Source organism: Anoplopoma fimbria, chromosome 18 (genome assembly GCF_027596085.1).
Source record: "Anoplopoma fimbria isolate UVic2021 breed Golden Eagle Sablefish chromosome 18, Afim_UVic_2022, whole genome shotgun sequence".
Lineage (NCBI taxonomy): Eukaryota > Metazoa > Chordata > Actinopteri > Perciformes > Anoplopomatidae > Anoplopoma > Anoplopoma fimbria.
Window position 1 is genome coordinate 2415267 of NC_072466.1, and position 26358 is coordinate 2441624.

The 26358-nt window shown below is 42.5% G+C and overlaps 1 protein-coding gene across 1 annotated transcript; it reads right to left on the reverse strand.

Moving 5' to 3' along the window:
• Nucleotides 1-23474, reverse strand: hivep2a (HIVEP zinc finger 2a). Its single transcript, XM_054618091.1, is given in 14 exon segments — nucleotides 1-3109; nucleotides 3697-3816; nucleotides 5204-5303; nucleotides 5923-6784; nucleotides 10708-10809; nucleotides 11624-11799; nucleotides 16468-16625; nucleotides 16768-17376; nucleotides 17379-18558; nucleotides 18804-18885; nucleotides 19081-19249; nucleotides 19561-19821; nucleotides 20038-21887; nucleotides 22194-23474. Coding segments are annotated over 14 exon segments (7395 nt in total). The 5' UTR covers nucleotides 23185-23474; the 3' UTR covers nucleotides 1-2374.
• Nucleotides 23475-26358: the final 2884 nt, after the last annotated feature.

Below are 26358 nucleotides of genomic sequence, written 5' to 3' on the forward strand. Positions count from 1 at the left end.
TATTTATTTGAAAACAACAATCCATTTTTTCCACTTCTACTGCGATTCCTTGTTGCAACTGGGGTCATACATGATATATGTATTAATTCCACAGAACACCATCACAAAAGTTACCCTTTTAAATGCACGTTTACCTTTTTTTTTTTGTCCTTTTTTTTGTATCGTTGTCATTTCTATACAATGACTTGTGCTTTGATATCTTTGAAAGAGAGAGAGAGATAGAGAGAGAGAGAGAGAGAGAGATTTTTAAAGACATCATTGTCGTCATGATAAGTGTACATAACAGAGGGAGGATCCAAATAGAAAAAAGTCGTAAGAAGAGGATATACTGGTTCGAATACACACCGATACAGAGTACAGAGATACACACTCACATTGCAGCCCGACTCCGCCCAAAACTGTCACAACCTCCGCCTGCTCCACCCTCCTCCTGGTTTTTAGGATTTTAAAGAACACCCGTTGTTGCCTTGCAACAAATAAACTCCCCGCTGGTGAGCAGAGTTTTGGCTAAATATTGCTTAGCTACAAAAAGGGATTTCCAGGAGCGGAGGCGGGGTTGCAGAATGTAAAAAAGAAAGAAAAGCAGTGCAGGAAAAGCCTCAATGTCACAAACGTTAAATGTATTATTACGATTAGTTTGTATCAGACAGTTTTGGGGTTCTGAGCGCAGAGCAGTTCTCCTCCTAAATATTTCCATTTCAATCAAAGTTTGCTGCAAAAAAAAAAAAAAAAAAGAAGAGTGCTGGGACATTTCCTAGCAGAGGTCCTAAGAAATATAAGGTGCATTCATCGGAGAGTTTGGTGTTTGTGTCCTAAGAAATAAAGCCGTTAAATAGTTAAAGAGTTTTCGGTGGGTTGAGTGCCGTAATGTGCATCGATGCCAAAAAAGAAATGTGTGTGTTCATGGGGAGTTGACTGAATATTTACATGGACTGGAATGTTTTTTTCCTGCTAAACAGTATTCACTCAAGAAAAAATGTTTTTCAGAAAGTGTGACTACCTTGAAATCTGCGTCACATCAATATATTTGTGTTTGGGAGGAGTGTGTGTGTGTGTTTGTGTGTAAAAAACAACAACAGTTGAGCAGAATGCAGAAGGCATGGTTATTCACTTAATGCTGAGAGCAAGTCTGTGCATCGTAAAAAAAACTAAAAACGGGAAATAATACCACGAAAAGTGAGTAAAAAAAACTATTTAAAATCACAACTTGGGGGACGGGTAAAGAGCAGCAGAGAAAATGTACAAGCAAACTAGCATAACCTTAATGTGAATGTCATTCTTAATGTTAAGTGCAGATAGATAGATAGACAGATAGATAGATAGACAGGTTGATAGATTCTATATACTGTATGTATTCATATGCTGGGTAAATATTCTGGTAAATCTTACTTCTATGTGTATATACCTCCGAGCAGAGGGGCTCACTTAGACATATATATAAATAGGTCTAACATATAAAGCCATATTACAGTGTACATATCCTCGCCCTAATGTAAGCGATAGCAAAAACCCCATGCTTCACATAGAAAAAGGCATCCACGACATTTAAGAAAAAATGTACAATTTATGAAACATGGTAACAATAATAAATAGTATTATAGAATTGCTGCTGTACACAAAAAAAAGCCATTTTTAAAATTTCACTCATATAAAAATATGTTTTAGTGCAACCGTACGTAATAGTAATATCCATAACTTCACATCGCTTGTTGAGACTTTAAGGTGTCCAAAAAAGAAAAGAAATGCAGGAGGTGGGGGAGGAGAAAAGGGGAGGCGGGGAGGGGAGAAAAAAGGGGGGAGGGATTGCATTTATTACAAAGCTGATACGTGATAGTATTGTATTTACATTTACCTTCCTGCTTTGTTTGCTTATAGAAATATATAAGCAAAAAACAAACGAACAAAAAAAGATTAAAGAAAAGGCACACACGTAGCTGTCCGATTATTTGTTTTTCCTTTTCTCTTTGACGTACCGCTTTAACAGAGTTTTTTTTAGCAGGTTTTTGTCGGGCCCGTGTTGGTGTGAGTCGCCGTACATGTGTAACCGTATGCAGATCCTCTTTCAGAGTCTTTAAATAAGAGAGCAGGCCCCGTTAGAACAGGCATGCTGGACACAAACATCACAACTGCACAAGTCCATTCGTGTTTTAGTCTTTTTGCTTTTTGACAAGAGCTGTTTTTCTTTGTATGCATGTGTTTGTGTTCATGTTGTGAGAGAGAGAGAGAGAGTTTGTATGTATAAACCGACGTAGAATATGTGTGTACAAGTGTGCAAAAGTCACGTTTCTTCTCTCTCTCTCTCTCTGTTGCACTTCATCCCTTCCTATTATCCAAAAAAACTAAAATCTCCTCCTGGTGTTCTCCTCCTGCAGCCCTACGACACGTCTCTGCTCCTCTTTGTGCTTTCTGCTCCCCCGTCTCTCTCCAGCTTCAGAGGTCTGGACGCTGATGGAGGCTGGTGGAGGGTTTCCGATGCGGGGCTGTGAGGGTGAGGAGAGGAGGAGGAGGAGGAGGGGGAGGGAGAGGGGGAGGAGGGGTGAGGGGAGGAGGGGTTTGACGGGTGGTGGTGAGGCCTGACCTCCAGACCGCTAAAGTGCTGAACCCCGGGACCTTGCGGGGGAGACGGCGAAGGGTGAGGAGACGGCGGCGACATGGAGATGGACGGCGAGCGATGCGGTTGTTGGGAGTCGTGGGACGACGCAGAGGGAGAGGAGGAAGTTCTGACTCCTCCTCCTCCTCGTTCAGCGAGCTCCTCCGAGTCGATGCAGAGCGAGGCGATGGCCTTGGTGCAGGTGTGGATGAACTCCTCCTGCTCCTGCCTCACTCCTCCACCTCCTTCCCTCTCTTGCGATGAGGGGTGAGGTGAAGTCGACTCCCTCAGCCTCTCGCCTCCTCCTCCTCCTCGAACTCCCCTCTCGGTGAAGGAGGTGAAGTGAGAGGAGGCGGCCTCGCTGGTGGTGGAGTCCTCCGACGTGCTCTTCTGCAGCAGCAGGCGGGAGGTGCTGCTCTGCTGCACCGCCTGCTGGCCCAGAGGGGTGGAGACGGAGGAGGGGACGGAGTGAACCATCTGGATCCCTCCGATGGGGATCATCGGGAACGGAGAACGCACCTGAAATGAAAATGGTTGTTTTAGTCACATGTTAAGAGAGTCTGGAGATTTTTCTCTTTTTGTAAAGACCTTCTTCTGAGGCTTTGAGCTCTATTAAATAAAATATAAAATATGTGCTTCATCATTTTCTACGAGTATTTATTATGTTATTGTGGTTTTTTTTGTTGCTTATTTTATTAAACACAATCCTGCAAAATAGTTTTACAGTGCAAACAATAATAAGTGATTAATGAATAAGTGTTTTTATTTTCACATTCTTCTTTATGTATTTATAAAGGGGTTTTCAAAATAAAATCTGGATTGAAATAAATTAAATAGCTTAAAAAATGATGAAAATGAATTAATTGAAAAGTAAAAATAAAATGAAACACATCATATATGAAAGCAAATCAAATAAACAACACTTAATACATTTAATGAATACAAACTAATAGGTAATAAAATAAATATCTTAAAATAAAACGTTAAAAATAAAATACATTTTATAATATTTTTCAGAATTTAAAAAAATTAAATATAACATTCAAACACAAGATAGACAATGTAGAAATAAATGAAATAATGAAATAAATAAATCTAATACATACCTGGAGTTGAGAGTGGAGAGGAAGGTGACTGAACAGGACTTGGTGAGGTGGGCTGGACTGGTTACCGCGGCTACCACCCTGGTCCCGTTCCACTAGCGATGGTGAGACCAGACAATGTTCCTGGAAACACAAGAGGAGATGAACATCAATCACGAACCAGTGAAACGTTTCAGCTTCCTCTTAGTTCATTTAAAATGTGATGTCTAACCCACAAAACAAACACACACACACACACACACATTCACACTCACTGGACAGCACTTCTTACAATAAACACACATTTGAGGGCTCGGCAATGGAAAACCAAATATTTAGTAACAAAATAAATTAATAAGCCTTGATGAAAATCGCTCAGACTGAAATGTGCGGTCGTTCTGGCCGGCAGGTGTTGGTAAGAAAAACAAAATATGAAGCATGAAGGCGGGCTCCTTGTGCCTGAGTAATGGTTGTTAAAACATTAATCTATCATTTTGGAGAACGGTCGGTTATCAAAGCCCGAGCCAGTCTCCCTCTCCGCTTCACGCTTTGTTGAAGTGGGACCAGCAGCAGAAGCCAGAGTTTGAAGTAGGGCTCTTAAGAAGAAAAACAGCCGCGTTATTAACCACACCAACGCCGGCCAAGATCCCATTACCACCAGAACCCAGCAGCCCTATCTTCAATCATCCCTCTCTCCAACACACTCCGTCTATCTGACTCTTTATTCCCTCATCCTCTCTGAATGTTTCGGCTCCGTCTGCCAGACACTTTTTTAGTTTTTTTTCTCTTCTCGCTGTCCTTTTCCCCACTTTTCTGCTCCAGGTTGACCACAGCATGAGCGTCAGAAAGTTTACTAAATCACACTTAGGCAGCTAAATGTTATAAGAGGTGGAGTGGAAACTGTGAGAACTCCATCCCCGCTAACAGAGACTCAAGGTTCACCGAGGCTGCAACCTCCTGTTCTGAAAAGTGAAGCCTTAAAGCTGCATTCTCTCTCCTGTCCACCAGGGGGCGACTCCTCTGGTTGTATAGAAGTCTATGAGAAAATGACTCTACTTCTCTCTTGATTTATTCCCTCAGTAAACATTGTAAACATGAGTTTATGGTCTCAATCTCTAGTTTCAAGTCTTCTTCAATACAGCATGATGTTCATTTAGTAAATGATGCTCCATTTAGAGTCAAACAGACCATAAAGCAGGGGATGCTTTAGGGCGGGGCTACACACTGATTGACAGGTCGACACCAGAGACGTATACGGCGTCTCTACGTCACTCCTCCTCAGTCCAAATATGGTCACTTCTGTTCTGTTTCAACCAATTGGTGATGTCACCACGACTACCACTATACTTACCACTTCTTATATACCGTCTAGTGCACAGTGTAAATATAATCTAATACACAGTATAAACCAATAACTTTCACCTGACCCCAAAAAAGCTGATTAGCATATTAAAAAGAACCGACACAAATTAAACAAATAACAACATGATGTATTCAGAGTGTTCAATTTAGGATTTTTACGGACTCTTACCGTTTCCATCTCTGCGCTGGTTCTGCGGCGTCCCAGTTCCGCCTGACCCAGAACGCCAGACTGGTGACCCGTCCTGAGGCCCCGTGATCCACTCTGCTGGCTGGTAGTCACACAGCAAGAACAAATATCCCAATAAGTACAAAACTTCCATTTAAATTTTTAACTTAAAGGATCAGTGTCCCGGGTTTAGTGCCATCTAGTGGTGAGGTTGTAGATTGCCACCAACTGAATACCCATCCGCTGACTCAAGTGTGTCGGAGAACTACGGTGGCCTTCTGGTTACGTAAAAACGTGAAAAGAAAGACTCTCTGTAGAGCCAGTGTTTGGTTTGTCCATTCTGGGCTACTGTAGAAACACCAACCCACTCACTATGTGGTTATAAAGACTCATTCTAAGCCAAAGAAAACACAATGATTCTTACTTTCAGGCGATTATACACTAATAAAAACATAGTTATGACTATTATGTTCCACTTTTGCCAATGAATCCCACTAAATCCTTTAAAAAACTGTAAAAATTAAATTACGCTATTACAAGTTAAAGTCCTGCATCAATTATTCTTTGAAATAAAAGTTTGTTAGTTATTTATTCAACCTGCAGTACTTGTATATATGAGGTTGGACTGTAAAAATAATCTAGTTGGCTTGCTATTCTCGTGAATATAAAACTACTTTGCTTCACATAATGGAACTTCAGTCAGAAACTTCTCCTCGACTCACCTTTGGTGGTGGAGGTGCTGGTGGAGCCCTCGGCGAGGAGAAACGGGCCGGATCATCGCCCTGTGGCGTCCTCGTGGTGAAAGGTCACGCTTGTAGTCTCTTCCCGCCGGAGACGTGGGCCGAGAGAGCGGGGAGAGCAGCGAGAGGTGTCCCCGTCGGGGGGAGAGGTCTCGCCTGTAACCCCCCGACGCCCCGAGGTCCCTCTTCGGCGAGATGTGACGGAGAGGAGAGAGGTCGCGTCGGGGTGAGAGGTGTCTGGTGCGGGGTGAGAGGTCACGACGTGGGGAGAGGTACCGACGGGCCGAAGGGGAGGAGGACGGGGAGATTGGGGACGGGCAGCCGGAGTGGTCCAACCCGGGTGAGGACAGGCGGGAGGACGGGGAGGAGAGGTCCGGGGATGGCACGGGGAGGTCGTCGTCCATGGAGGAGGAGGAGGAGGGTGGAGCCAGCAGCCCGCCGCCTAGCGCCCTCTGCAGGCCTCGCTGGTACTCCGCCTGGCTGCGGTCGCTGGGCGGAGCCTGCGGAGTGATCTGGATGCTCGGCACGGTGGTGAAGTAGCCGAACAGCGGAGGCTTATTGGTGTTACCCAGGAGGTCCGAGTGATGTGAGAGGTGAGGAGCAGGGTAGGAGGAGGCCACGGCCGTGATGGACATGGAGGGCAGGCTGTACGGCTGCGGGCTGGTGGAGCGCGAGCGAGTCTTCGGGGTGGAGTCGCCGTCGTAGTCGTCCTCCTCGTCGTCGTCGTCGTCCACCTCGTCGCCGTCGTCATCTCCGCCATCGGAATCGTCGGCGTCGGAGAACTGGTGGTCCGCCATGGAGCCTCTCGACATCTTTTCTGACCTCTGGCCTTCCTCTCCGACATCTATTAGAGGAGGAGGAGGAGGAAATAAACAGAAGGTGGGGAGAAGAAAAAGAAGAAGAGGAAGAAGAGAAAGAAAACCGGAGAGGAAGAAGAGGAACCCAGAAGCAGGAAAAGATAAAGAAGAAGAAGAGGAGAAAATACAGGGATTGGGAGAAAAGAAGAGGAAAAATAAGAGAAAATGAACATGCAGAACGAGGAAGACGAAAAGGAACAGGAAGCAAAAGAGGAAGAAGAGGAGGATAAGAGCAAGTAGAAGAAGAATGAGAGGTAATAAGATAGTAGAATAATGGAGCGAGGAAGAAGAAGAAGAAGAAGAAGAAGAAGAAGAAGAAGAAGAAGAAGAAGAAGAAGAAGAAGAAGAAGAAGGGGAGGGTGCAAAAAAGTAGAAAGTAGAGGAAGTGGGACGGAAGAAGTAGAGGAAGAAAGGGAAAAGAGAAAGCACAGGAAGCAAGAGAGGAAAAAGTGGAGGGAAAGAGTAAATAGAAACAGAATGGGAGGTAAATAAGAAGAAGAAGAAGAAGAAGATGAAGAAAGGTAAGCGAAGGGTGCAAAATAAAAGCAAATGAAAAGGAAGAGTAAAAGGAAAAGAGAAAGTAGAGGAAGTGGAATTAGAAAAGGAAGAAGAAGCAGCAGGGGAAGCAAAAGTAAAGTGAGAAAACGCCAAACAAAAGAAGAAGAGAAAGATAAGTGGAGAGAGAGAAACAGTTTGTATTAATAAGTGGTAACAGAAAGATTTTCAATCTGAAACTAAAAACCACTGAAACCACATTCCCACCAGCTCAAACCAATAAAATACAAAACACATATAAAACAAAGTTATTTGAGACTCTTTGGTTTTTCTGCAGGATGGACTGCAGCCAAACGTTGGCAGGGTCTCATCGTACAGTAGCTGGAGTTACTGTTGGCGGGTAACCAACCATCACTGTGGGTCCAACGTTCTTATAAAACGAAGCCGATTGGATGATAACTGACAAGAAGGGGAATTTTGGAAATCAAATAAAAGTTGGTTTATTGTTTGTGTTAAAAGAGTCAAAGATGATGAAGATGCACATTCATCTTGATCTGTTCTGAGTTCTCCAGATGGTTTCAAATATCCAGAAGTAAAAAACTGAAATATTAAAATATTTATGATATAAATTACTCTGTTTTTCCCATAAATTGTATTTGCTTCTCCTGGACTTCCTCCAGCGTGGAGAAGTGACATTGTATTTCGACTGCTATGAGCAGAAATGTGATCCCTAACACCGGACTACCTTTCCAGTTAGTCTCTCACATACAACTGTTTTTTATCCCACAAACCACAAATGTTTACATCTCAACTACTAACTGACTGACTTTCTAAAGATCTCTCTTTCCCGAAAACCATGCATGTGTGTGGGTTGTTTCCCAATTAAATGCCCAGCCAACACAAACACACACACATGCACACACAGGGTGAATTGAAGTAAAGTTTAATTTGGTGGACTAAATGGTGGGAAATTACCTCCTTGGCACATTATGACGGTAATGGCTAAGTTTGTTTTAACAAAACCTTCACTTTCGTTTTGAAACACCTGGCAGCAGGTAAAACTATGCATCCAATGTAAATAACACAAAGTTCTTGTGCTGAAAGATATCATATTTACATTTTGGGTAATTATGTAATGATACTTAAACCCATTGACATACCACTGGGTAAACCCGTTAATAAACTATTATTTGAACAAACGTTGTTAAAACCCACATACATTTATTTTACATTTTCGTGGTGACCCTCAGTTTCCAAATAAGTTAAATAAAAATAAAGTAATGCAAAAGACATTTGGAGTTTTTCCCTTTGATGGAACGCTGCAGTCATTTAAAAATAAACATGGGAGCCTTGGGCTTGTACGTAAATGTAACAACGTGATGAATGTATAATGAAAAAGAAAAACTGGGTTTTAAAAAGTTAATTTTATCGTAGTTGTTAGTCATAACTTGCTCTGCTTAAAATAGAAAGATACACTTTTATAAATATCAACTTATAATGATGGGCGAAAACTTTATAGTAACACTATATGTAAACAAGAAACATTTTCAATTTTTTTTCAAACCTTGTCATCACTCAATTTAACATTTTTTTTAAATATGTGTATGTATTTATATTCACTATTTGTCTTTTTGGTGGAAGTGAATGTCAATTCATTGGCACAGTAAATCCTAAATTTCCAAATTAAACTACTTTAAGTAAAGGACAGTTAAAATACTATTAATTACTTACTTAATATATTACAGCACCTAATTATTGTAGCCAAATTTAATACCATAACATCTTATAATAAGAACACAAATATAAAACTAATTTGACTTATTTCCAGCTTCATTTTAAAAGTTATCAAAAGATTTACGAGTCACCGAACCATGCTAATCTGTTCAGCCTCCGTCACAGCCCAGAGAGACAGATGGTGACAATATATTATTTGTGAATATTTATATGGGAAATCCCCAATAATAATGATCAGATTATTTATATCACATCAGCTGATTCATGTGGTAGCGGGCTTCTCAGCTTCAAACTCGTGAAGTCAGTCAGAGGCGAAGAACAGCAAACGTTTGTTTCTATTTCTAAGTAACTGCCTGAAGATAAAATTGTGGTTTTAAAAATTGTTCATGGGAATATTCTAATAATCTTACAAGAGACCCCAAACAAATGGAGGAAGGATGTTTTATTTTTTAAAGCGGTTTCTGCGTGGTTGTTTGACATGAGTCCTGGCTGTCAGGATGAGTCTGTTTTCCATTACACTAATTGTCCATGTGCAACCGCGGCGAGCCAAAGACACTGCAGGCAGCGCTCAACAAGACAGCAGGATGTCATTGCAGTTGTGTGTGTGTGTGTGTGTGTGTGTGTATACTTGTACATCTATCTTTGTGAGGACCAATGAGTTTTAGACCTGTGTCAGGACATATTTGGAAAGTGAGGACATTTTGACCGGTCCTCGCTTCTTCAAAGGCCTGTTTGAAAGTTAAGACTTTGTTTTAAGGATCAGGTTAGAATTAGGTTTAGATGAGTGTTCAGGTCTTTACACACAGGGGATGTAACAAATAAAAGTGATGACAATGAACAATTTTTTGCATCAAAACTTTGCATCCCGGCAGCGTTGCAAATTTGCAACCGTAGCAACATTCTTTCTATAAAAAGTTTTAATGGATTTGTGCAGTTTTGTCGAGGCAGTTGTGTGTGTGTATGTATACTTGTACATCTATCTTTGTGAGGACCAATGAGTTTTAAACCCGTGTCAGGACATATTTGGAAAGTGAGGACATTTTGACCGGTCCTCGCTTCTTCAAAGGCCTGTTTGAAAGTTCAGACTTGTTTTTAGGGTTCAAGTAAGATGAAGGTTTAGGTAAGTGTTAAGGGCTTTACACACAGGGGGTGTAACAAATAAAAGTTGTGACAATAAAACATTTCTGCATTTTTTTGCAGTTGCAACATTTTTTCAAATAAAAGTTTTAATAGATTTGTGCAGTTTTGTCGATTTAAGGCGAAATGCCCTAAGTGAATTATATTTCCCTTTGGTAAACAGATAATCGTTATTGAAAGAGAAGAACAGAAGGAGTAGATCTGGTCTTTGTGTCTTTTGTCAAGGTTGAAAGGAGTAATAAAGTTTAACCTTCTTGGTGCAGACTACAGAGCCTCAATGTTGTTGTACATTATAGTGTACGTAAAGAATAAGTCCGTTCTGCACAACGTGGTTAATTGATACCTTTTGCAAAAGCTGAGAAAAATCTACCTTGTTTTGCTAAAAGCATGTTCGCTTTGCCATCTGTGAAAGAACTCTTGTCAAACCAACAAAAAATAAACTGATGGGTGAATTAATTGCACAAAAAAACCCGCTGCTGGTGTAATGATAATTGTGATGGTTAAGGTTAGGACACTGCATTATGTGTTTTACTGTGTTTCCTACCTCCTTCGTCCGCCTCATTGTCCTCAACAGAAGACATGGAGACTCCCAACTCCAGACACTTTTTCATATGAGCCTTTGACTTCATGTGCTTCGTCAGGTTTCCTACAAAAGGCACACACACACACACACACACACACACACACACACACACACACACACACACACACACACACACACACACACACACACACACACACACACACACACACACTCCATTTAATGACCTTCCGACTAACTCTTACTGGAAACCAGAGCTTGTTTGGCTACAAAAGTGACAAAGAAACAGGGTGAAATGGAAATAGAAGCCACAAAATTACAATTTACAAATTATATATAATTTATACATAATGCGATTTAATGACAAAATGACTGAACCTGGTCTGTACTCTCGGTTGAAGATTCATTCTGTACGTATAAAGGGGGGAGTTTAATGGCTGAGAATCCATCAGGCAGATAATGGCTTTTTTATTAAAGATCAGATGTCAGCGAGTCAGCATCTTCAGCCCCTGATATGAAGAAGGTTCCTGTCTGACCACAGCTACAGACAAACAGCCTCTCTCCATGTTTTATTCATTCATTTAACTACTTAGTTCTGCTTTTTTGGATTCATTTCTTCAGTTAAAGCTCTAAAATTGAGCTTAACTAATAATGATCTGCTTAAAAAAGCTTCAAATAACATAAAAAAACATGATTTAAAGTTTGTTTTACAGCACCAATATGTTTGAAATTTGTTTTTATTAGAGGTTTTTCTAATCTGATGAGGAGCAAATTAAGCATTTGATTATGAAACAATGAAAATTCTAAACCTCATATTTTATTATCGCAGAGACATAATGGTGACTACATTGAGAAAATAAAGTTCAAGTCTACCACACATTCAGATTCATAAAAAAACAGTTTGTAAAAGAAGCCCTACCTTTCGTTTTGAAGGCGAAGTTGCAGAACTTGCAGACGTACGGCCGGACGTCGGTGTGCGTCCGGATGTGTTTCTTCAGCATGCTGGGTTTCTTGCAGCGGATGCCGCACTCCTCGCAGATGTATTTCCCCCGACCGCGACCACGAACGTAAACATAGTCCTCATTGGATTTGTACCTGGAAGAAAGCGCGAAAAACAAAGAATGAATGGTGATGCATTTATTTTTCTGAAATAAATTGTTTTACAATTAATTCCGACCTTATCATGAAAAACTAGGAAGCACATGTGGCCCACTTGCAAAATGTTACTAAGATTATCACATATTTGTTTAAAATGGTCATTGTCAAAATTATTATCAAATAAAGTTTAACAGGTATTTTTTACTTACTAAAAAACTCTACCAATGGAACACGACATATTTAAACCAGTATGAATATAATAAAAAAATGATATATCTATCACAAGGCACAGAATGTTTCTAATATTTTTGTCAGTGTGTATATGAAAATAAATAAATAATGCAGATATAGATTTATACAGTACACATGAACCTCCTGAAAAAGAAAAATCTTAGGCTTTATTCCATTTTTTAAATAACAAGCATTTTTGATAAGAATACTGCAATTAAGTTAAATGAGTAGGACATTTTATAGTTTAAATAAATGATTCCGTGCTCTCTGCAGGAATCAAACCAAGGACATATTTCTGGCATTTCTATAGTGCATTTTCTTGTTTCTTATGGCTGATATACACACAGATATGTTAATACATTTGTTCTCAGTGTTCCTTTAATCTTTGTTCTTTCCTCATGTTTAAATGTACCGTACAAATCCCTCTTTAGTTGACCTGGTCATAACCCACACACATATAATTCAAATGCAGCAAAGATTTCTTTGTTTCAAGGAATCAGAAGCTAAAATGGGAAACAATGAAGCATTCCACCTCTTGGGTTTTTGTATTCATACTCTTTATGCTGCTGCTTTTTTTTTCTAAAAACAGATAACCACAGTCCTCCCTCCAGTCCACTTATCCTTTTACAAGACTTAAAAAAACATCACTGTCAGACATTTCTATCCCAAAAGAGGCTTTGAGTGAAACAGCGGACACTTGGCAGCAGGATCAGTGCACGTCTGTCTGTCATGGAGAGAAATTACCTCCAACCGCCAGTCAAATGACGGTAAATTTAGTCTGTCTTTTCTCTATTGCAGAACCATCAAATTCAGCTTTAAAAAAGAAAAAAAACTTTTGTGGTGAAATAGTTTAAACGGCTGGTGAAGTGTGTAGTTTCCTGTCTTGTCTGCAGCGGCTGGCGGACTAAGCGATGGGGAGTTCAGGGCCCCATGTGTTAAAGGGGGTCAAATATCAGGTGCATCAAACAATCTGTCTGCATCAACGAGGGGAATTTTGTCTTTCAACTGCACCGCGGAGTGGGAAATACCTCTGAACGGTCGAGACGTTTACACAGCTGCGGCCAGTTATGAAATTTAATTATGATTGTTTTGTTTTATTCTGTTTCATTCGCAGCACACGGTAAGATCATGAAGCAGATTCTCTTTCAAAACTACTGAACTTTCGGGGGACACAAAAAAAAGAAATGTATTTTTTTTCTCCACCAAAAATGCCCTTTTTTGTGGATTTCTTTCATCCAGAAACATTTCGACACTTCTATGTGTTTTTCTGTAGCAGTAAGGTTATTACTTGTATGCAAACTGTTTATGTGTGTGTGTCTTAACCCGTTTGCCCTGTTTGTATGCTTTTATTCACTTATTGCTTCTAAAGTGTCCTTTGGGGACAAAAGAGAATTACTTCACTGTCTGCTGCATTTAATAACTCCCTGCATGTGTGTGTGTGTGTGTGTGTGTGTGTGTGTGTGTGTGTGTGTCTGAGAGCATTTGCATGTGTGTGTCTGCAATGTTTTTCAGTAACCTTGGTCTTATTGGCTCTACTGTAAGACTATAAAACATTATGATACTGGAGGAATGTCTCGAACTACAGAGGTTTTTAGCTTGAACTGCCTCCTAAAGCCTTTATTTGACCATTTAATGCAGGACAAATTCCTCTGCTTTGAAAGTCGAAAAGAAGCTTGATGTGACTTTAATAACATCATAATTAATAATAAATGATCTTATTGGTTTCATCACTATCAATCAAAACCATTTATTGAGTGTCACACAATGGCAGTCCATGTGTTGACGTGGAAAAGTCTCATCTTGGTCTAATGAAAAAACATCTCACGATACAACAGATCCCTACGAGTAGGACTGGGTATCATTTGAAATTGTGCAATACTAATACCAATATGATACCTGAGTTTTTAATAACAATGTATATTTATAAATTGAAGAATCGTGATCCTGCTTTGGGTGTTACACCATCTAGCGACGGCTATTACTGCAGTAGTAAGTCGTAGTGACTCGTTGTCTCCTAACTATGTTAACTGGTGACTTTTAGCCAAATGCATCCATGGTTAATCAGAGTAACTGACGTAAAAGGTTGGCGTAGATAATAAACACAGATGGGTATGTATTTAAAATTGATAAAAGTAAAATCTAAGGATTTTACAAGGACATGGCTGCAGTCACTCAGAGCAACCACGACGCATTTGGCTGAGAGTCACCAGTTTATACTTGCAATGGACACTTTGTACGTGTTCTGTTTGTGATTTAATTTTTAATGATTTATTTTTTATTTGCACACACATAAGACTTCATGAAATCCAGATAATAAAAAAAAAGTGTGTAAGTCAGTGTGCAATAAAATCACATTGGTATCATCAGCAAACAAAATGGAAAAAGAAAATGTACAAACTAATGTAAAATCTTGAAAAAACAATGGTCCTAAAATAGATCTATGTGGTACACCAAATGTTACATTGACTGTAGTTGAAGCACAACCATTTATTAATACATATTGCTCTCTTTACTCATTTAACTAGTCATCTACTGTATGTATCACCTTGGAAACAGTAGTGTTTTGAGAACAAAATATGAAAAATGGTGTCAAATGACGGAGTAAATAAATGTATTTTACATGACACCACCATAATCATAAACTTGTCCTCAGTGTTATCAGTCAGAAACTAATGTTTAAATGGTTCAGTATCAGAAGGAGGCCACATATTGTAGACTTATGCTCTGAGGTAATTATCAATTAAATAATGTGTTTTTTTTAAGTGAGATACTTTTTGTGAAATACAACAAAGTACAACACATAAAATAAATCTAATGAAACATCTCTTTAGTCCTACTTCTCCCAATACAATAAACAAAATAAATAAATATGCTGATTTCAGAAAAACAGTTTGAAGCAGCTTTTAAAATATAACTAATGAGAGACAGATCCCACTTCACACCAGTCCATAAAAATGAGAGCAAGAATTATGAAAGCCGACGTCCAATTACAGCGATGCAGCTGAAGCTGTTAGCCTGTGATGGGTTTAACAGGCTCAAGCTCTTGGCCGGACTCTCACAAGCACAAATAAAGCCCAAAGAATAGGTTGTAAAAGGATAAGTCTTTTTTTTATTCATATGCCTAAGAAGATTTTCAGATTAATAATGCTGAAACAGATGTCCTTAAAGTTCATTAAAAGGTTATCTATGTTCATTTTTGTTGAATATTAAGCTGTGAAGATAGAAAAACTAATCAGACAGCTGTGTTCTGTTAGTTTCAGGCCCTGTTGTCTTGCTTTTGTGAGGAGATGAGCAGCAGCTGTGCATTGAGGAGTTCAGGTATCTGAAGTTCATATTCTGTCTGAGATCTTCACTTTGGGTTTCTCTCAATGTAATTAAATCTCGATTGAAAAATAAAAGATGACCAGGCTTCTGCCATCAGAATCTGAGGTTTACAGATTCAGTTACATCTCTTGAATAACTTTCTAACACTTGTTATTACCTGATTTTATTGTTGGTTATTTCTCAGGTTTACCTCTTGATACATTCCTCTTCTTAGTACATTTTTTAGTGATGTCTTTTTCTCTCATCATTGCCTCAAAGGAGGTTTTGCCTGTCAGTTTGTCCAAAGGATTACGGAAAAACTACTTTCATTTTCATGAAACTTGGTGGAAAGGTGTAGTTTCTGAGCAGATCTGAATCAAGAGGCGTATTAACAAATTATTCTTCTCTTTCGTTAACATTGCGAGATAGAGCATCAGGTCTCTAGCCTTTTCAGTTTTAACTGGCAATGTTAGAAATCCCAAATCCAAATCACTGGGAAAAAATATTCCTCAACTAAAGTAATATCTGTGCACCAGATGTGACTGAAAGTCCTTTTGAGTTATTCTGCAAAGGAACCAAACAAGTGACTGAAATGAAAACATAATTTCTATGGCATGGATCATGAAGATGTCACATTCGTGTCTTTTAAAGCATTACTATAATCATACAAAATATAAACCTATTTATAAAGATCTGTTTATATGATTATTTCTTTGTACATTTCACCTTTGATCATTGACATTCAAGTCTCATAAGGGATTGAATTATTGAGCAGACTATTTAAATTCTGGTAGAATTCCGATTCAAGGAAAAATAAATAGACTCATATAGACTTTCAGTAATAGACTTTCAATCTGCTCTCTGCTCTTACCCCGCTGGTCTCCAAGGAAGGATGAAACAAACTCTAGAATAATATGTGTGATGTGATCTGCTGTACAGAGCCAGGGCAAACAGCAGGAACTACATTTATTCAGATTTCATGTAGTCAAAAGTCCCATCAAAAACTAGCAAATATGTATGCTATTCACTTGGGTTGCTAGAATACTTGTAATGTTACGCAATACTGAAATGATTTTCGTCACTTTACTGAACCAAAGTTGTTGGACTGGTGTGTGTATTTGCAGGACGTACCCGCCTTCGAAGATCTTAATGCGGGTCGGTTCGGTGGCAGGCTGTTTGACCGAGACCTCCTTTTCCACCTGCTCCTCCTTTGAACGGTCCCACGACACCACTCCCTTCATCTTCCTCCCGTAGTTACCGGCCTCAACCGGCATCAGCTCTGGTTTCAACTACAGAGATGAGAGAATAAGAAGGAGAGAGAGGAGAGGAGGGGCATGAATTAACCTTTCGCAGTTCCTGTGCTGGTGTTTTTTGCGCCCATGCATGCACACTTATATGTTATTTTCTTTATATGTTTGTGTGTTTTATTACCTGATCAAACCTCAGCTTCCAGGCCACAGATGACACCAACTTTCCAGAGCTGGGTGGCGACATGGCTGCCGTTGAGTACATCGAATCAGTGTTCCTCTTCTGTTTGGACCTCAGCAAGGCCAGCGCAGCTTTGGTGCTGAGGTTCAGAGGATTGGGGTTGTATGAGCTCACACACCAAGAGTTGTAGACAGAGCTATGCGAGGCAGTTTGGGTGCTGTTGGGTTTGGTGTAGTTCAGGAAACACCAGCTGACCCTGCTCATAGTGCGCAGGCTCGGGAACTGGAGAAACTGCTGGACGTCAGCGACATCCGTGAGGAGCAGAGTCTGACCCGCTGCTCCAGGTAATACTGCGCTTTGGTTGGCAGCTAGCTGAACCAGCATGTTGACAGGTATTTTACTGGGCGCAGTTTGATTTGTATTGTCCGTGTCCTCTGCATCGTTGGAGGACACCATTGACTGCGGGCTGGAGCTGGGCTCTGGGACTGAATCGTCCACATCAAGCTCCTCTGGGGAGTCGCGACCACCAGAAACTGTGGTGCGATCTGTGACAATCTGGAGAGGAGGAGTGAAACTCTCGGCCCGGGGAACATCAGGAAGGTGGGGGCCGAGCAACGGACGGGAATGGCAATCTTGGTGGCAACGGGGGAGTCACTTAGTGGAGGAGAAGAGGACATCCTTTCAGAATCATCCATGGAGCCCTCGGTCTTCAGAGGCACTCGCTGACCTCTGCCCTGCCCCTTCTGAGGCTTGGTACCGCTTTCAGTTCCACTCAGCTCCACTGCACTCATCTCCTTAACAATCTGTCCATACATCCTCTCCTCCTTCACTCTCTTCTGCTGCTTAGTCGTGATGAAGAGCTCCAGAGAGCTGGCGGGGGAGAGCATGCGCTTGCTGCCTCCGACGCCAGATCCCGAGGCGTCTGTGGTCGATATGGTGCCTGATGTTAGTGACAACGGGATCCCTGTGTTCAGGCGTTGCTCTGGTAGTGAATCCGGAGCGTTCCAGAGTGGGTAGCGCAGCGCTGCACTGTCAGTGTGTCCGAGGAAGTGTGATAGGTTGAAACCTGCCCCACTTATGCCTCCTCCAATTCCTCCCGGTGGTTTGCTGACACTGGCAGAAACAACCGGAGGAGACATGTTGCTGTTGTCAGTACCGCCTGGCCTGGCAGAGCCTACGCCGTGTATTCCACTTCCATGGGTAGCTATCAGCTGGCTAACACTGGTGTACATAACACTACCATATGATGGCACATGGGTTTGGATCCGCACAGGAACAAGCATACCAGGCAGCGAAGAATGGGAGCCCAGGTTCTGGGTGGCAAAGACTGGTTGGACCTGTTGCAGAAGCGTGGAGGCAGTGGTGGAACTGGGCAGGGAGTGCTTATAGGAGAGAGAGGGAAAGTTTTGTTGTTGTTGCTGGGAAAGGGGAGAGTTGCGAGATGAGAGAGAGGCAGAGTACATTTGAGAGCTTGGCCTTTCTGATTTTCCATCGTGTGGCTGCTGATCATGGATTTGCTGCAGGGAGTGCGGTGGTTGTTGTTTGTGGAGTGGGTGTCCAGGCAGGGAGCCCGGTGATCTGATGTGGAGCTTTTGGAGTTGCTGCTGGGCCTGGAGGGTCATCTGCTGTCTGGGTGTCTGACCGGCCTCCTGACTCCAGAACATACCGGGTTGCTGGTAGTTAAGATAGGGAGGACCACTCGGGTACTGCTGGATTACTTCCTTATTCATGACCTCAGGACCTTGATATTCGCTTTCAGATGAAGAGCCCTGGGTCTGCAAGCGGTGATGTGACCTATTATGGAGAAAAGGTTGAATACAATTGTTTTTCTTCAAATCAAGTAACATAAAAAAAGTACTGGTACTACTATTGGTCTAATAGAACCAGTTGGAGAAGTGAGCAATTGCAATGGTTGAAAAAGTAGTGGCAGTAATGGAAAAAAAAAAATGTTATTTGAAATTTTGTCCATCCCATTACGGTTATATAAGAAGGGCTATTAGTAATTTTAGGGTTGCACAAGGTAACCCAGACTCTTTTACCTGCCATAGAGAGGTTCGTCCTGCAGGCTGTCCTCACTGATACTCTGCTGGATTTGATGCTGATGGAACTGGTGGTGAGATCCTGCAAATTTGCATAAAGCATAGGAATGTATTGTATGTAAAGTATTTTGAAATTCAATTCTGAATGTGCTCATAGTTTATTGAGTAGAGAACAAGCTCAACAAATGCTATCGTGCTACTGCAATCTGAATAAAAGCTTTGGCGAAGTATAAAACATTACTATCTAAACGTTTTAGTGCTGTAATTCAAGGCTTACCACCAGTGCTACTGCCAACTCTCTTGGTTCTACTTGGTACATCACTGCTGCTGTGGGGGGATCCGGCTGGACCAGGCCATGGCCCATGTTCCAGAACCTCCTGTTTGATTGACATCTCAGCACTCCCTGGTTCCTGGACGACTGCCTCTGGATAAACACTCAGTGAAGCCTGTAAAATGTAATGAAGTACAGCTGGTCAGTTATTAAACTAAATGCTGTGATACTTACTAAGTACATTATGTAATGATAAAGTGTGAGGAAATTATAATGAAGCGAGCCAACACCAGTTTCTAGTGGTGCCTTGGACCTTATTGAGTCCCATTTTTCCTCTACCGTCTAGGTCACACTTATTGTAAGTCGCTTTGGATAAAAGTGTCTGCTAAATGACTGTAATGTAATGTAATGTAATGTAATGTAATGTCATGGTACACAGTGCTCAAACTCAAGAGTTACAATAGTAAGTATTTTTTATCATGCTACCTGTCGGACAAGATATCCACGCCGGCGATCCTTCATTCCTGAGGCACTTGAGTATATCTCTCCCTGTCTGGAGGAGGACAAGCTCCCATAGTCAAAGGATTTGCTGCGCATTTCTGGCAACTCTGTGGGCAGCGTGCATGGTGCCTGCTCCGACGAAGACCTCCTCATCTCCCTCTGTTGGTGGTGGCTGGAATGACCACTGCCAGGCACCGTCAGGAACTCCGACTGCTTAGGTCCTCCACCAGGCGCCAACGAGTCATCCTGGTTCAGAATCACCAAGAAAATTGGTAAATTTGGAGTAATTGGGAACAAGCTGTGTGTGACAACGTGGACGACAACAAGAATTATAAAACAGCAATGATAATGTACCATAACCGTTGTAGGACAAATGCAAGCCACGCATGTTAAAAACTGTACTAAAATTGCTGGAGGGGTAGCTAAGATACTAGAAAAGTACTAAATATAAATTGGGAGTACCTGTTTGGTGGGCGAGACCGACTTGAGGCCTTCATCTCTGTCAAAGGACATGGAGAAGGACGAGGAGTGGGACAGGTTGCTCTCCTGACTGGGACTGCGAGACAGGCTGGTGCAGGTGGACTCAAAGCTTGATTCTCCTGATGAATGCTCCATATCCGCCAGGCGCAGCCTCTTCTTCTTGGGTGGGAGCTTTTCCGATGGCATCTGGGCAAGTGTGTCACTCCTCTGTGGCAGCTGGAACTCCTCCACATGTTGCGGCGGCTTCTCCGGTTCCTTGGTCATCGGAGCTTCTGTATCTTTTTCTGGCTTGTCTGGCTCCTCCGTCACCCTGATTTCAGGAACTTGGATGTTGGGTTGTCGTACTAGCTTGTGTGGGATGTGATAAGGCTGGCCAGGTGACGCCGTGGCTGATGAAGATGAGAGGGAGGCCAGGTCACTGTCACTTTGCAGCTGCTGCTCCATGCTCTCTGTCCTCAGTAGGGCAGATTCAGGACTCAGAGCATCTTCAAAGATATCCGTGTCGGACTGTTCTGAGTACTGGCTAGATAGAGCTTTATCTGAAGGCTGATATCCCGGCTGCTCAAAGGACTCTGACTTCTCAAAGGAATTTGGCCGGCTAAGGGAGTTGGTGTGCTGGATGACTGATATGACATTCCCAGGTGCTTTCCTGCACTCAAAGTCAGTAAACAATGCAATGTCCTCCGAGCACATGCTGGCACAGGTATCAAAGCTGTCAGCGCTCTGAAGAGAGCCTTTCCCTGTTGGGGTTGCTCTTGACCCATCAATACTACCTTGTTTAAACTCATAGTCCCCTATCATCTCCACTGATCCACTACAGCTACTGTCACAATGTCCAGGGCTGTCCTCCTCATCACCAACACTCTTCTCTTTCCTCCTTTTTCTTGTGGCTATTTCTGACATGCTAACTTTAGTACCATATGGGCTGTAGGCAATGTGCTCTGGGACGCCTGGGTTGCGCTCACCAATCTTCATACCCAGAGATGAAGATAAATTCTTGTGCATGTGTCCATAGCCCTCGGCCTCTCCTACATGGGCTTCATTGGCTGAATGTTCAAACGCAACCTGTCTTATGAGTCTACGCTCTGGTGGGTAAAACACATCATCTGGCGTCATCATCTCATCGAAGGAGTGGCTGCCTCGTATTGAAGGTGGGACGCTGAGGTTGGGTGGGGAAGCATTTGGCATGGAGTTACTCCTAGTAAGCGTCCCAGAATCTGATGGTGGCTCCAGAAGCCCTGTACTGCTTTGACAGGGTCCTGTTGGATACTGCTTGGGATCTCCTGAGACTCCTACATCACCTCCGAAACAGATATGATCCTCAGCTATCTTTCCCATGTCCAGAATAGCACCTGGTTGCTTTAAGATAGCTAGGCTGGGGTCTGCACCTGCCATGCCAACTGTGATGGATTGCTTGGATCTGGAGTTGGGTCGGTAGTACCAAGTCCGACCAAACATAATCTCTTCGTACGTCTTGACATTAGCATTCGGAGGGCTGATCTGCTGCTCTGCACTCTCAGACCGGGAAAAGTAGCCGGAGTCTGTGCTGCCTTTGCTGTAAGGACTGAGGAGGTTCAAGGACTGGGACATGGCAGGGTCAGAGTCCTGACCTTTCTTCTCATTCAGCCTCAGGGCCAATCGTTGTTTGATGGTAGGGGAGTCATCCAGGGAATGGGCTCTTCCAGCGTGTGATGCCAACATGTGGTGTGACCCCTTTATGTCCGGAAAGGGGGGGCACTCCTTGGGGAGCTTGGGGACAATAAGGATAGGCACTTTCATGGACCCCACCAGGAGCTCTTCAGCTGAGTCTGCATATGCTGGTTCCACACCACCTACATTGTGAAGAAAGTGGAGCATGATATAGAGAAAAGTAAAGCAGAATGTGATGCACATATAACACGATTAGGATTTAGTAAAATTTTGAGCAAAACAATTAGACATTGAAACAGTGAATGAGCGCGTTATGCAGCTTACAGTGAAACATTAACAATCTAAATGTATGATGTTAAATTGTCTTGATCAATAGGAAAACAAGTCCATGCCCAGCAGTTTATGCATAAAACCCTCAACCCCAATTTAAGATAATAGCTTTATGCATTTAAAATTTTTATGGATGTTTCTCAAGATGGGAAAATGACCTGTATTCTTGTCAGCTTCAAAGGGGATCCTCGGTATGGGGCTGTCTTTGTCCGTCAGCATGGTGGAGCCCTCCAAACCTTCCTCATCGGTGTCGGTACTCTGCTCTCCATCTGAGTGGACCTCGGCATCGCCCACTGGGGATGCCTGGTCCATGTCCCCGCCGCGGGCCGCGGCTAGCTCCGAAAAAGGTACGAGTCCAGCCTTGATGGCATGAGCATGGGACTTGCGATGCTTGTAAAGGTTGCTCTTGGTTTTGAAGGAAAAGCCACAGGGTACGCAAGGATATGGCCTCTCTCCAGTATGTGAGCGGATGTGCTTCTTCAAGACGCTGGGCTTGGCGCAAGCTCGACCGCAGTAGTGGCAGATGTACTTACCGGGCTTCTTCGGCTTCTGCTCCTTTTTGCTGTAGCCCTCGTCTCCAGGCTCAGGGCCTGACTGAGAATACTGTCCAAAGGAGCTGGGTAAACTGGGAGATTTCTGGCGGGGAAACCTCCCTGCCCCTGCCCCATGAGGATGAGTGTGTCCTGGGTGTCCTACAGGGTACAGGTCATCCGAGGGCAACTGGCCTGCAAATGGCCAGGCATGAGGCTCTAGACCAGGCTGGGGTTTGGCTCCTGAGAGGAAGCGCTCGGTTTGGGGGTGCTGAGGGTACGGCTGGCCGAGCTGGTAGGAGTACCCCCGTGGGAACCCCTGAGCATAGGGCCCTTGCGGGTCTTGAGATGGCGGGCCTCCCATGGCCCCAACTGCAGAAGGTCCAGATAGCAGCTTCCCAGAATTCCCTGTCATTGCGTACTTCTGATGGGGTGCTGATCCCCCCGTGGCACCACAAGGCAGACTCTCTCGTTGTTTTGCCTCATGGTCAGCAAAAGTGCTTCGTTTGGTGGTAGCAGAGGGCTCGGATGCCCACTTCCTTTGCAGTGACGCCTTCTCCTTCACTGTTTCCTTGTTTGAGCATCTCTGCCCAGCGGCAGCTGATTCACGAGCCTCCATTTCCGTAACACTCTTCTCTGGGTTAGAAGAGGGAGGGGATGGTGGGGGGAGTTGGGAAGGTGGGTTCTGGAGGGTTACAAGGTCCCAAAACTACCAGGCATGATAGCTGAACCTCTGAAGGCTGCCGAGAAGTTCACAGAAACAGGAAGTATCCGTCCATTGCTGAAATAGACTGATTGTAAAGCCAGGCTGGAAACAGGAATCAGGAAGTGGAAATAAAAGAGGAGCTTTAATGGATAACATCAGAAATGTTTCTCTCCTTTTGCCATTTTGTAAACACTAATGGTGCTGTGCGTTGTTTTTCTGTCCAATTCATCTAAAGACAGAAGAATCCTTGAGTGATCTGGAGAGGACACAAAGAGAAGAAACATGTTTTTAACGGGGTATTCAACAGCTGCAGTAAATCATGGTTAACACAATATACTGAATATTATCAAAGGGTGAATACTTACTTTTCTTTATGGAAAAGTGCTTGTAGATCCTCTTTCTTTAGCTTCAAAAGTCATCCAGTTTTCTCACGCAAAGACCTGCAACAAAACAAAAGAGAGAAAGGCAAATTAGTTTTGTTTTCAACTCTAATACATTTATAGAATCCAAAACTCAGTGAAGTTAACTGACAGCCCGACATCTACCTCTTACCATAAGTTGGTTTGAAACTTACAATAACATCTTAACATCTTAACATTTTAGCTGTTAACCGGAACACAACACTGTACTTGTTGTTGTAAAGAAAGCACTCATTAAGTTGTCAAGTGCACGCCTGATGTGCGACTGTAAATGTCATTGATTGCTCAGTTAGTTTGTTCACACTGGAATCCATCTGTGCTTTTTGCCTTTTCCACCCCTTCCTCCTCCCTCCTCCCTCCCTCCTCCCTCCCTCACACCCTCCCTCCTCCTTCCACTCAGTGAGTCACCGATGCACAGCAAGCCCACGCTGTTCCTAAAAAGATACAAAGGCTTATAAATAGCGCTGTGGAAGTGACGTCGGAGTGTCATAATGTGTGTAGGCGTCCAGAAAGGCCAAGTCGGAGAGCAGCCACTAGCACCTCTCCTTCCTCTCTCGGTGTCATAGTTTGATATAACTTGGTATGTAATCGTTTAAAAAAAGCAAACAAGTGAACACACACACACACAACACACACACACACAGAAACAAAAAGAAACACATACAGTATGTAGAGACAGAACTCGCAGGCATTGCAACTGCACTGCAAACACTGCAGTAGACGCAGCGTATATGTGTGTGTTTCCGTTGTTTAACGTTTCTCAACCACACCAACACCTGACTGCAGAGAGCTGCAGAGCACGCACACACACACACACACACACACACACACACACACACACACACACACACACACGCCTGCTGAAGTTGCATTTTTTGCTTTGTATTTCCTCATCTCAGGGTTTTAACAACCTCCCACGCATTCTGATTGCGACACACACACACACCCACACACTTCCACATCTATATACTGTACACACACACACACACACACACACACACACACACACACACACACACACACACACACACACACACACACACACACACACACACACACACACAGTGCGCCTCAGTGCCGGTAAGCAGGCCTCAATGACGTGAGTGTCTTGGGGCCCAACATGAGATCTATTAATAGCAATTGAGGAAAACATGCTGTATTCTTAGCAGGCGGAATGTTAACTTTGGGCTACCTGGTGTTTTTCACATGCAACCCCCTACACACACACACACACACACACACACACACACACACACACACACACACACACACACACACACACACACACACACACACACACACACACACACACACACTAACACACAGCAGAAACATTATCTCAGACCTCAGTTATATTTTGATGTTTTCCATGGTGTTAAGAGAGCAAGAATGTGGTCTGAAACCCAAAGGACTGTTAGAAACAATGGTTATCCAGTTTGGTAGGCAAACACAGGATGATTGCTCAGTAGCAGGGTCAGCTGATACACTACAGGCGTTTCTATGGTGATGGCTTGAGGGTAAAGTTTATTCTAATTATGGTGTGTTTCACCTTAAGGGTGACTCACACCAGTATCACAGCATCATGGGTTATGTGTCATTTAACGCCTGTAGCACACATCTCATGCGGCGCACAGACAGAAGAAGAAACAGTGAAGCTACAGTAGCTGGGATGGGCCAAAAAGGGGAGGAGTGAAACGCTTCATTCACATGGAATCAGGACACACCTGCTCGAAGGCAAAAACAAAACAGTTTACCGGAACTCCAGGAATGCAAAACAAAACATGCTTGATGTTATGTTGCTACGGTGATGGAATACAATATATCATATTGATTCATGTTGTGTCTACTATTTCATGTAATTATTCACACTAATGCATAAAGCTATACAATGCAGCTTTTTAAAAAAATGTCTTAGTATTCTTTGCAGGCCTCGTCCACTCCAATAATATCCGTCTGTCTACCATCTGCCTGATTCCAATGTGAAAGCATCATCAGTGTTAAAAATGAGGCCTAGGGGAGTTTGGATCGGAGTACAATCAGGTGCACAGTTTTATCACTATAGGAAAAATTACAACAAACAACTTTTTAGTTCAAAAATAACGTCATGTTTCCTCCTTAATTTGGGACTCAAATTGAATGTGTTTTATTGCCATTATTGCTTTATTCTGGGCTTCCTATCATCTGACACCCACAACTGGAAGAAAAGGAACATAAACTCAAGAACATGTTACAAACTTTACACATCCTTCTGATTCAGGATGATGCTATAAACAACAAACATTTTGGCATTCATAAAAGTCGTAGGTGGAAGAATGTTTTTTGGTTCCCTCTGATAGTCATCCAGTTACGAACTATGATGGTGCAAGATTATAATGTCTCAAGGCTTTTGTTTTAGACTGAAGAGTAGCTATTTTCAAAATACTTTAACTCTTAATGACTGGAGTTTTCCACAGTAAACATCCCATCTTTTCTACTTCAGATGCAATAAATTCCCTCAATGTGTCCAAATGAACTTCTGCTGCTGGCTAAAGCCTTTTGAAAGAAATCCTTTTCACACACCAAAGATAACTTTCCTCACCAATTTAAGATCTAAATATATAAACACTGAAATCTAGACTTACCAATGAAAGTTGAACCTCTTTGTTATTCAAACATCAGCCACATATTG